General features: G+C 40.3%; 1 protein-coding gene across 1 annotated transcript in view; it reads right to left on the bottom strand.

Moving 5' to 3' along the window:
- The window catches only part of pcbp4 (poly(rC) binding protein 4), a 68,066-nt gene that overhangs the window by 32,137 nt on the left and 22,959 nt on the right, over nucleotides 1–12,970 (bottom strand). Inside the window, exons 2-3 of the mRNA XM_080845878.1 lie at nucleotides 5,007–5,218; nucleotides 2,925–2,948 (exon numbers count right to left, since the gene is read on the bottom strand). Coding sequence (XP_080702004.1) covers nucleotides 2,925–2,948; nucleotides 5,007–5,114 — 132 coding nt within the window. The 5' untranslated portion in view covers nucleotides 5,115–5,218. The remainder of the gene's footprint in view (nucleotides 1–2,924; nucleotides 2,949–5,006; nucleotides 5,219–12,970) is intronic.

Here is a 12,970-nt window from a genome sequence, read left to right as displayed (position 1 = left end):
TCATCTGCAACAGTCTCACTACACATGCAGGCAGGTCTGTTAAAATTGCATAGCAATAGTGAGGGCCTACACAAGAAGTTGTTTAACTAATTTTCAGGGACGTGCACAGGAGAGGGCTAAGGTTGCTCGGGCAACTGCCCATCTGCCCTCCTTGACTTAAGTTGCCCCTCTGAAGGAAATTATAATTTTTTTTAAATAGTATAACGGCTGCCGGATTTCATGTTGGCATAGATAAAAAAAAATCGCAGAATATGTGTGCGGGGGGAAGGGGGCGTGGCGGCGGCGGTTAGTGATCGACAATTTCTCAGTTTCAGGCAGAATATGCGTGCAAGGGGACAGGGCGTGGCGGCGGTGCATACAAAAATGAACGTGTTGCCATTTTTTTTCCCGGGCAGAGCAAAGGCCCTTCAAAATTCCTGTGCACGTCCCTGCTGATTTTCCAAATATTATGGAGTTAATTGACAAGACCCTGTTACATTTGCAGAGAAATTAAGCTGGTTATCAATCATCACACCGAGGTTTCATGCCGTTTTAGTGGGGCCGGCCCAGTGTTCCGAAAGCCCAATATTCCGAAATCTCAATATTCCGAAAAAAATGTCCCCTTGGCATAATTTAGAAATATTTTAAGTGGCACAAAACTTAACTTACCGGGCTATCACGCATATCACTTTTCATAGGCAATATTGGTTAATTTAGCCAACTCTGGTTTTGAATATGGGGTACCATTCGTGCGAAGGAAATCACCGGCAAATTGTCGCAGGACATTACAAACACTACAATGCATGCGTTGGCTATCATAAAAGTATTTTTATCATCGCGATGCAAATGCCATGTGTGTGTAATAATAATCTGAATTAAAGTTCATGCTTGTGAAATAAATGCATTTATTTGTTTATGATTTTGTGTTCAATTCATTGGAATGTGCATGTGGGCTATAGTGGTTTACGTTGCTGTGCTCAAAAATACGGAACAGCGGGCTGTCGGAATAATGGGCTTTCGGAACATTGCCATGGAACCGTTTTAGTTGGGTACAATGAAGATGAACCAAGTTGGAATTTAATATTTTGTGGGAATGTCAGATTGGCTGGGAATACCAGAAGTTCAATTTTTGGAAGATTGAGTTGAAGAAGACGGTCCCTCATCCAAACTTAAAAATATCACTCAGAAATCTGAGCCACAGGGAAGGACAAGTACAATTGCGTATCATCTGCAGGTTTAGCCGCTAGAATCTTGTAAGCGATTAGCAATTCCTCCATTGTGCTACTTTAACAAAATGCACATTTCAGCTCTTGATGGCCGACCAAGTAGCAAAAAAAGCTATTCATATAACAGCATGGTAACTTGGCAGTCGTAATTGGGTCATACTAGGCAAGTAAATGTGAGAAAACACCCAATTTGACTATAAACATGAGCACATGGGGTTTTTCATATACTGACTGAGGAACTACAAGATTATACACTCATGCATCCTTGCTGGATACTTATAGTTTCGTCCCGCAAAATGTTACCCTACCAGCAAAGCATAGATGATTTTTTTTCAGCAGCGGTGTGGTTGTGTGTGGGTCCAAGAGCCCCAGGCACTGAACCTGTTCTCATGTTGGGACATAAGTGATGTGATGTGAATGTATGCCCTAAACTAAACAGAGATGTGCAGCTGATGAGTTTGTGAGTGCAACACATGGCAAATTCATTTGACTATGCACTGTAACGGATAACCGGTTCAGATAGAATGCAGAATGCAGAAGGGATTCATGCCTAGGCTAGCCGTTTAAATAGGGTGCTGGTACTAATTTACTAAATGCAAACCATGTCTTCAACAGCACCAACTAACTTAACTTCTGCCTAGTGCTACAGAGATTATGTCTATAGCTACTGTTAAATTCTTCCTTTGCTAACGTTATCTATCCAAATCAGGACATTTCCTACATTAATGTTATGCATGCATAGAGTAGGAAGTGTGCAGCTAATTGGGGCAAGTGTCTCCTACATGAAACATGAAATTTCACCAGACCAGTCATACTTCATCAGCACTGCACTGCATATAGGGGGGAAAAACTACATAAATGAATGTATTAATGAACCAAATAAAACATTTTGTGAATTCCTTATTCATTTTTAATTATCAGAATAGTCCTTAGTTGAGTTTAATTATCAGACCCTATGTCTTAATATGCAGCTCATCTCCTTGTACAGACTTTGGTCATCTCTAGACTAGGTATCGCACTATTACCCAGAGAAGATCCAGAATTTGACTGCAGGTCTGGCTTTCGATTGGCCAATAAAGACACAAGAAGAAGCGCAGACATTTTCATTTGCAGTACCTCTTGCTATTTTCAAGAATCATTTCATGGACCAATTTCTTTAAAACAATTTTCACATGATAGTGTTTTTGTGATATCTCCCTTTTAAAATAATGGTGTTGGTTATGTTCTTGTTAATATTGTTGTCTACAATCATTAATGTTACACATTATCCATTTGTAACTGTTAAGATTAATAAAAAATGCTCATGATTTTGTAAGTTGCTTTTGCTAAATACCCAAACCCTTGTTTCCCACAATAACTGAATAGACTGTTGTAGTCTAATTTTTATATACAAACAAATACCTTATATTGTGGCCAGCCCAACAGGAATAATTTACTGATCTTGTTAAGCCTAGGTACTGACTTAACTTAACTGGCTGAGCTGTATTATGCATTAATTACGTAAGTTCTAGTTTGGATAGCCAGCAGTCAGAAAAAGACTTAACCTAAACCTTAGTCTTTGTAAATAACCCAATACCGCACCTTCTGAATCAAGAATTAGAAAATATGAATACTACTCCACAATGACAACTGGAGGAAATTCCCCTCAAACACATACTGTACATCTGAACCAAGTTCTCAAAAACAAACACTAAAACTGCAAGGTGGAGAGGTACTCACCTTCCCTATGATGCTTCCGACCTCCTGTGAAAGGTAAACAAGACAACTGTTATAATATAGATCTGCGTGCTCCACAACCTCTGAGCTCAGAGATAGAGCGACATGTATGTAAATGCTAGCCCATCTAATGGACAAGACTAATCTAATGATAGCAGTTAGCATATACTGTATGCATTTTAATTTTTCTCACCATGTTTGTTCAAATGGTTTATAAAGCTTACTGGATAACATGGATTTCTACCTTAATGTGATGACCATGTTGTGTTCTGAAACAGTTTTGAAAAGGAGCATTTTGAAACTTCAGTCTTTAATTAAAAAAACGTACAAGAACGTACTTCAACATTTCCTCTCTTGCTTCTCCAGAACACCCCAAAGGAGCTTAAAAGTATTCAGATCTGGTGACTGTGCAGGCCATGGGAGACGTTTAACTTGTTTTAGGGACTTGTCATGATACTGCAGCCCAAATAATCACTGATCCACCCCCGTGCTTCACTATGGGCATGTAACAGCCCGGTTGGTAAGCCTCTTTGGGGTTTTTCCACACTGTAAATATCCCAGATATGGGAAAGACAGTGAGGTGAGAACACAAAGAACAATACATGTTTGACATTGTCTACAGCCCAATATTTGCACTGCTGGCACCATTGAAATCGACATTTGGCATTGGCACGAGTGACTGTTTGGCTAAAGCAGCCTGACCATGAATATTGACCCAGTGGAACTCCTGACAAACAGTTTTGGTGGAAACAGGAAAGTCAAGGTGCACATTAAGTTCTGCAGTGAGTTGGGCAGCTGTGGTTTTATGTTTTTTTTTTTTATCCAATCTAGGTTCGGACCTGGAACCTGGACAACCCTTTCAGACAGCTTCCTCTTGCATCAGGTACTCCTGTTGGCTGTGGTTCGTCCTTCCTGGTGGTATGCCGACATTACACTGCATACCTTGGCTCTCAAAACACCTCAAAGACTTGCTGTCCTGGTCACAGATGCGCTAGCAAGACACGCACCAACAATTTGTCCACTTTTGAACTCTGATGTCTCCTATTAGCTTGTGTGCTATTGCTCTGCTAATTCAACTTTCACACTCTGCTCTTACTGATGGAATGTGAAATCAGTGAAGGTTGGCCACCAGGCCACGGATAGGTTAGTATATTGGCCAGTGTCTCAGTTTTAATGGTCCAACTCCTGTAAGTCCAATACTTTGACAAGAACTGTTGGTACGAGCTGAATTATGGTATTTGCCTCCCTTAACCTGAGTTAAATCTGAGTGGGTTCAACTCCCTTCGTAGTGGCCTACAGCCCTTAGGACTACACTAACACAGTATGTTTGAGCACACACTAGATACAGCAAGTCAGACAGGTAGAGGACAGTGTAATGTAATGTGATTATAATCGTGCACGGGTTTACAAGGACAAATGCCACTCACAGACCTTTCTCGATCCCACTCTCATTCATTTCCTATCACTCTTCACTGTCAAAAATGTGGTAATGGTGAACTAGCCATCTAACTTGGCCTGCCTAGACTATGACTGTTGTACTGTTCTATCCCTTAAATTGAAATTCATTATCTTATTTTATTCAGTAAGGAAAGTTGTAACAAGATTAAAATGTCTTTTTCAACCTTGCCAAAAAGATAGAATGGGGGATTAATATCACTATAACATGAAAGCATGAAACGTTGAATCTGATAAAGTACTACATACAGAACAAGGTTAAACTTTACCAAATAAAAATGGGGAGAGAATCAGCATCCTGTACCATAATTAGCTGTATTTCCCCCTAGGACCGCGGTGCATCAGCATCTTATACCATAAATGGCTGTATTTACCACGAGGATCGCTGCACATCAGCATCCTATACCATAAATGCCTGTATTTCCCACGAGGATTCTGACCTGAGATAATTTCTCTAGCCCACTCTACATCCCTCTCCCACTCATTTGCCGTCACATCTTCCCTAACTAAGGTGCGTCACCATACTAAGCAACTTACAGCTACTTATTATAACCATTACCTTGAACATACATTAGCATTGCACACAGAGCTATCCAGAGTATCCAGAACTGATAGGGGTTTTATTCTTACCTTCCCATGCATGAGCAGCCTGAGGGTGAGGGTCACATTCATGCCCCCTTCTCCGAAGTCCTGCTCACAGTTCATTCTGGTGTTTGAGTGTGGCACAGGGAGACGCATGAAAGTGGCCGAGGCAGCAGGTTGAGCTGGCAGTACTGGTGGGCAGTACAGCTGGTACAAGTACAGCTGGAAGGAGGGGATCTCTCTCTCTTCCCTTTATCACTCTGTTGACACAAAACACCCAATCATCACAGACCACATCAAGCAACATTTCCCTTATCAGTGCTTAGGATATACAGTATGCTACAGCCACCTAGGATTTGTTTTCCTGACTCCATATTTTCTGCCACCACCTTCATCCATCCACTATTCACCTGTATCTATTCTAGTGATTGTTTACAATGTGCTTTCATACTTCATAGGTATACTGCAGCAGGACCTTTGGGCATTTGGGTAGCATTTAAGTGATGCATGTCCAAGGTGGTAATGCCTCAAAGTGCATTATTTTCTGCTTCCCAAAATCCCAGAAGTAGTGATGTGTTGTTCGTGAACTAATTTGTCTTCACAAATGTATCTTTTTAGTGGACGAGAGCAATGGCCATCTTTCATGCCCATCTTTCATCATGTTCCTTTCATTCGACTGGCTTGTTTGTTTGTTGCAGATTTCTCTCTAATTCAACTGTGGATATTTGTATTGGTTGGGCTAGGCATCTGAGTTTATTGAAGAGGTGGAACAACCTGTAGCCTACTGTACTCTTCTGTGTGACTGACGTGTTGGAATGGACGGTAGATTTATCCATGCATGGCACAAATGCTGAAGTATTCACTGACGACACGAAGCACACTATGTTGAAACTTGAACACGACTTAGACATTTGGCCGAGATGAAAAATTATATACATTTTGTTATATTTACATTTTTATTTATATTTTATTACTGAAAATACATATATTATTGGTCCAAAAAAACCCGCTGTTTGGCAAAAGTATTTGGTTTTCAGGGATCCACCTGACCATAGTTGAAGCTTGACCTTTTAAAAGCTTATGACTAAAATCTCCACATGTACCAAACCTAACTAAATGCTAAATAAAATTCCCATACACCAAGCCAGGCAGCAAACCAAACATTGCTCCTCACCCCCACTACTCCTCATCTACACACATGTACGCATATTCTCTCTGTCCTAATCTAGACTATCTTCGCTATGGGACGCTGCTGTAGATCTACCTGTAGAAACCCTCGGCCAACTGCACCCACCGCCACCGTACTGGCGTACACTTACGCCTTACCCCATACCCTATGCTAGCATTTATATACAATATATATTATTGCCACCACCGTTTCTCTGTTCCTACTCTCCTTACCCCTGTAAAAGTAATCCTATGAACACAGTGTATACCCATTTAACTGGTCTTGTATGTATCATGAATATACCACCGGATGTCTGAATATATATTATGTACATCTACCAAGTGCATGCTGTGTACAACACTTGCTGTTTCCCTTCCCCTTTTGCCACACAACCCTTCCCCCATTCCCCCCTTCCTATCTCCACCCGGCCAACCTCAACCAGATGGGTCCCCCCTTATGTGCAGTGGTTCTGCTTAAGGTTCCTTCCTGACTCACAGGGAGTTTTTCCTTGCCCCTGCTGCCATTGTGCTTGCACTAAGGGGTCCAGGAACTTGGCTCTGAGACAATTAAATAAAATTGAATTGAATAAAATCAAATGCTTATAACAGGCCATCGTCAGAGGGGGGCTTGGTTCTGAAGGCTGCCTCTCTTCCCCTCTCCCTCCCACATTAGTAGTTCAGATAATTAGGTGTTAATGTCAAATATGTGCTTTAAACTACTTCCATTCTTGCATCTGACCGACACTCACACTTAAATGAAGTAAATGAAGTGCTTTTACATATAATGTATTTTATTGGAAAGAAGTCAAGTTTAAGGGAATCTGAATGGTTCTGCAAAGAATGGTACAGGGACTGCATTTATATAGAGCTTTTCTACTCATTGAGCACTCAGACACCTACCCATCCATGACTCAGACTCATTGAGGCCTCAGACACCTACCCATTCACACAATGAGGGCTGAAGCTTCTATTTAATGCTACTAAAACTGTTTTGTGATATTAATGATTACAATTATGTGGCGGTGTCCTTGTACAGCACATTCTGTGGGGCATGATAAACTAACATGAAGAAGTAGGCTGACGTTTAGGTAGCGTCTTTTATGCAACTTCACTATTGCTTCATGTGAATGCCAAGGCATTTTAGTACAAACTGTTATAACAAATGATGTAACACATACAAATTCTGATCACCATCGATTTCCTTTAGATAGCCTGAATGTAGGCTATATGTTTACTCTTGAACAACTATTAAAAAATGTGTAATGTGATTCGTGCATGTATAGTACAATTGTATAATACACCTACCCTAATATACTGTATGTAATGGGGTATAGTTTAATAGAACTACAGCCTTTATTTCAATACAATGCTGTTCAACGAAATTAAGATGGATTCCTAAATCAAGAATAAAAAAACACATAGACTTATACAATACTATGAAAATGGTCTTAATCAAACACTTACTGAAATCTCAATCAAGGGTCAACTAGGCTTCATAATATTATTCTGATGGATACCAAGTTGTCCTTAACTTGGGGTGACACAATCATAAAGGTTAGGCTACAGAAGTCTTGCTTGTTTGCCGATTGTGAAAGACGTGCTCCCATTTTTTGAAAACCCCCCACTCAGATCTAAGGTTGAGGCTTACATGGCGTAGTGTGAAAGTAATTGATAGCCATTAAAGCAGCACTAAGGAGTGGAGTGGCCTGGAGCTCCCCCTAGTGGCGAAAAAGGTTGAAATTTGCTTTCTTCGTTTATGACAAATTAATGAGTCAACAACTATGCTAACACAGTCAAACATCAAGCAAGTGCAAAACAAGACAAAGCATGACAGAAAATAACTACTTTCTAATCCAGCAGAAAGATGGCTAGCTCTGAATCGAAATCGCTACCCGATCCTCTTCGTGCATGTTCAGACACAAAGGACCGGGCGGCTCCAGAAATCCTACAGACCGCAGTAATTTCCCTACAGACCCCCGATGGCAATGGCGGAGAAGCCATTCTCCATATTAAAAGTAATTGTAGCGGCAAAAACATTTTCAAGCTGTTTTTTTTTAAGGTAGAATTGTTACATAGTGTTACTTTAACGGCTACAGCAGCACAACATTTGTATTGGGAAATACCCGGTATGTAAAAGGATTTTGAATGAACTGTAGGCCTACATCACACCCTGCTGATAGTGTACATTTTAGGTATATATTCTACCAGCTTATTTGACGATGGCTCACAAAAGAGTTTTTGAATATGCTAGTCCGCTACACACCAGGAATACTCAATTACTCCATCGAGTCCAAATGAAATCAAACAGCAGGTGATTGGACGGAATCGAATCAAACACACGGACAGAACTGAGAGGTGCAAAGGTGTCTAATCATACATTTGTTCACTCTACTGTTTTGGGTTGTGCACATTGTTTTTAGTCCCATATAAAAGGTGATTCAGAGCATGAAGAATTAAATCAGATCGCATCACTGGGGACGGGGGATGGCACAATGGAGGAGGAAAATTCACTCAATGTCTTTCCCTCCCTCTCTCTCTATCTATCCATATTTCTACATTTGTTTGTCTTGATCACCTAGCCCATCTCAACTGCATGCAAACCAATGCACAGTACAATAGAAGATCTTTCCTTCCACATTAAGAAGACTTACTGATAAAATTGGCTTATGTTCATAGTGTTCTTCTTTGGAATGAAAATAGCACCTGCCCAACACCACATCCTTGGAATTGTCCCATTCCTTTTTTCCACACAATACCTTATGAGTTTCCATAGATATTTCAAAACATCAGGCGCTCCTTTATAGACACAATTTGGTTCCCCGTTAGAACCAGGAGACGATGCACCACACCACGCCTGGGCGGCCATCGTCCTTTGCTAAACCTCTCTCCAATAAGAGGAATGGCAGCCGGTAACACGAAATCCACATGCCTCTTATCGTCTGTATGAAGCTGTTGAAGATACTCTTCTGGGTCCCTTCTTTGAACTCTCAAACTTCCAGTATTTACTACGCCTACCTATATTTGAAGTTTGAAATCTGTTTGAACGTCAAGGAAAATGACAAAGGAAAGTGAATAAATACAATATGTCATGAACCTTTTGAACTAAAACTTTTTCAGCAAAGAGAATACACTTTTCTATACCCTGTTTTGGTCTATGTTTATCTATGAATGCATCAGACCATTTCAAGTAGTTTAAAAGTACTACTCTTAATAATCGGCTTGACCTATGGCTGCCCTACTCAACTATGATGACATTGCATTACATTTTATAGATACAGTCAGCTACAAGTCAGAGTATAGAGGCAAAGAGTAGTGTTAGGGAAACTAAAACTATTTCATGTTAGAACCTAAAGCTGGCAATTTATGAACAGGAGCATCAGGTTAGCAATCCGCTTAATTTTGTTGTAAAAATGTTGGTGACATGCATAAAAGTACCATCATTATCTCATTTTTTAACGTTGTAATAAAATGTTCAGGCATTCTTCAGACATACATGCACATAGATTGCCCTGTCCACATTCTCGCCTCTTCAAGCTCCTTTTTGGCTATTTATTTTTTACTAGATCAAAAAATGAGCACAGGCTGTTCAAAAAAAGACCATATTGCCTTTTTGAAATATAACAAATTATATATTTTGTATTCTAAATAATAATTCTAAATGGGTTAATGTGGTTATTGTGAGTATGTTTCCCTTACATGTAACTGTAACACACCTTGCTGACTGTATCTTTGGGTTGTGTTTGAATTTATGTGTTTTTAGTTAATACAAGACTTTTTGTGAGAGCTTGTGCGAAACAGCAATATGGACCTCCAAAATAAACCCTTGTTCAACAAATAAAACTTATATTTTCTGGCAAAAATATTTTGTTCTGACATCATAACAACTGTGTTAGCAACCTGTGTTGACATTTGCTTGAAATTGGCAGAAGCTGAACTAAGCTAACAGACTAGGAAAAAAATATTTGTCCAGATTTGTTGTAGCCTTTTCATTGCCAGACATCTTTCAGTTTTTCAAAATACTTTCAGGTATATCTCACAACACAGAGGGAAGTGTGCAATATGCTCATGCAATCAGTGACAGATATAGGCCCTAGGTCACTGACTTGCTTTATCTGGAAGCCTCAAGCTTGTGTCCACCCAGGAATAGAGCTAAAACAAAACGTCACAGCAACAGATTCCTGTGTCAGGGCTGTAACCATCCAGGAAAAAGACTGGATGGGTGACAGAATAGGAAGGGGGGGGGGGGGGGGGGGGGGGGAGATAAAGACAAACTGAGAAATCGAGAGGAAAGACTGGGGATAGGGAGGTGTCAGCTGCACAAGCAACACAGGCTCGGCATGTGTCTCTGATCTCTGGAAAGCTATTCAGCTGTTGTGGAGTGGACAGCTGTACAAGCAACGCTGGGATGTTGGGGTCCTTAACAATGTTTCTTAGTCAGGGGAAAACAGACATAACTCTTCACTTTTCCCCTCAAACATAACCCAGCATTACCGCAACATTAAATTCAGCATGGATGAATCACTCTCATTTACATATTTTGTAACTATAAATCTCCTTCCAGAAGAGTTCATAACGTTCAATCTAAATCAGTAATCAGACTATTGTTTCTGCTGGGACTTAAACATAAACAATCCCAACCCACATTCCATTTTTCACAGTGATCGAATGATTGCATATGACAATTTGTCATCCTTAGAGTGTTGATAAGGACAGGTAAACCTCATAATCCAGATACTGCAAAAATGTTCGAAAGGTGGTGACATAGTGCTCAGAACCTGTGCCATAGCTGTCCTTGTGTGCTCCAACCAGCTGAAGTATGCCAGCTTTAATCCACGTCAGCCACAAGAAATAATATGGATGGTGTGTGTCTCTATGCTAGCACGGTTTGACATATTTTTTAGCTTGTCCATTGGGCAAGTGAATGGTCCATTTTGCTTGACGAGATCTAGGATGTGGTTGCCCAATGTTAGTATCACATATATCAATAATAACTGACCTTCTTATCAAAACAATGTCTAAACATGCACTTTACTTACTGTACGCCTATTTCCCATAATTTAGATATTTCACACTTGTTGGAATTTGTCCATTTTGTTTTGACTTTAATCCGGACCTCGCAGATGGTTTATTCCGGAACCTACGTTAACAGTCAGCCTCTTTTTCAACTGTAACTGCCCCCTGAACTAGACAAAAGACCACCAGTTCCATCCATTAGATACCTCTTTTTTTGCCTGCACTACAAAGAGTGCAGACTCTTTCCCACCGGCATTGCCCGGGAACAGACGTCCTTTCTCTGCTCCAGCAAGCTGAAGAGAGCACACTGCCTTGTGCACCCTCACTCTCCCCTAAGTCTAACGGCAACGAATACCTAAGATTTCTCGTAAGCCAGGAACGCATCGCTAACGGGGATATATTAGACCTGGGCATTGTACGGCCCGCGGGCCAGATACGGCCCGCCGGGTGATTCTGACTGGCCCGCGAAAGGTTACATGATAATTAGAAAATACTTTTTTTTTGCACAGTTCTGAAAACATTAAATATTTAATATAGGCCAGAGGTGCCCAACCCGTCGATCATGATCGACGTGTTGATCTCGGAGACTTTCCCTGTTGATCTCCATAAAAAAATTATCTGTTTTTTACGGACTTCGGAAGACCATAGTCAGAAAATATCTCTGAACACAGCTGAAGTGTTCTCAGGAGGATTCTTAAATTGAACTTGAAATTGAATAAGGCGCCATATTTCTAGAGACCTCCAGGCGACAAACACATCGTTAACAGCCCTGTATCCAGGTTTGCCCAAACAGTAGATGCTGCGTGTGCTTTCTATTACTGTGTATGCATGGCAAGTGTGAGAGCGCCGAAGTTGCGTAGTGGCCGTGAGCGGTATCGCAGACAGATAGAGATTTTAAATTGGATATGAAGATGAAATCTGACACAGAGTTTCAGCGTTAAACTAATAAAATAATTGCTGTCTGTGGTTCTATATGGGCTGTGGAAATAATTTAGAAAAATTATAGTTTGAGATGGATTGATAATTGATATAATTGAGAACCCCTGGTTAAATGTGTTCTTGGTCACATCAATTTGATTCAATTACAACTAGGCCTAATAAAAAGTTAAGCTGTTAGTGCAGTTTGGAGTCTGGACGGTCTTTTTCTCTCAACGCCTCAAAGGTATAGGTGATCTTGGGCCTAAAAAGTTTGGGGACCACTGATATAGACATATAAAGTCAAAAAGGCAACAAAACTGGGAAACTTTTCTTTACACAGTACACAGTTCAGTGACTTGTTGTCTTGTTTATTTTGGCTACAAAGATGATGTGATGTCTTTAGAAAGCTAAGAAAATCCTTGTTTCAATAGTATATGAAACTCAAAATGCCCTTTGTTATTAATGTGACTGAAAATGAAAATCATTTTGGAAATTCAATTTGAATAAATTATATTTTTGAAAGCTAACGTCACATTTGAATTGCTAAATAATAACATACACTCTTACCAGCGGTCAAAACAATGCCATTTACTGCTTTTTATATAGAAATAAAATTGGCATTTTGGCCCGGCCCTCCAAAATATTTTCAGTTGCTCATTTGGCCCCCTGGGAAAAATAATTGCCCACCCCTGCCCTAGGATATAAGTACGTTTAGCATGAGCAGCTAACCATCAGCCTGCTAGCTACCTCTGCAACAGAAGCAAGGCAAAGCACGGAATTGTGTAGACGACTTGCATAAGGAACTATGGAGTGACCTAGTGACCAGTAACAAAGAAGGCATCATTTACAATGTATTTTCTTCATCTAAGGACATCTTCATAATCTCTTCTGTCTGCCTCATCAACATCGGATCT

Source organism: Sprattus sprattus, assembly GCF_963457725.1.
Source record: "Sprattus sprattus genome assembly, chromosome: 10".
Taxonomy (NCBI): domain Eukaryota; kingdom Metazoa; phylum Chordata; class Actinopteri; order Clupeiformes; family Clupeidae; genus Sprattus; species Sprattus sprattus.
This window is presented reverse-complemented; position numbering and strand designations above follow the sequence as displayed.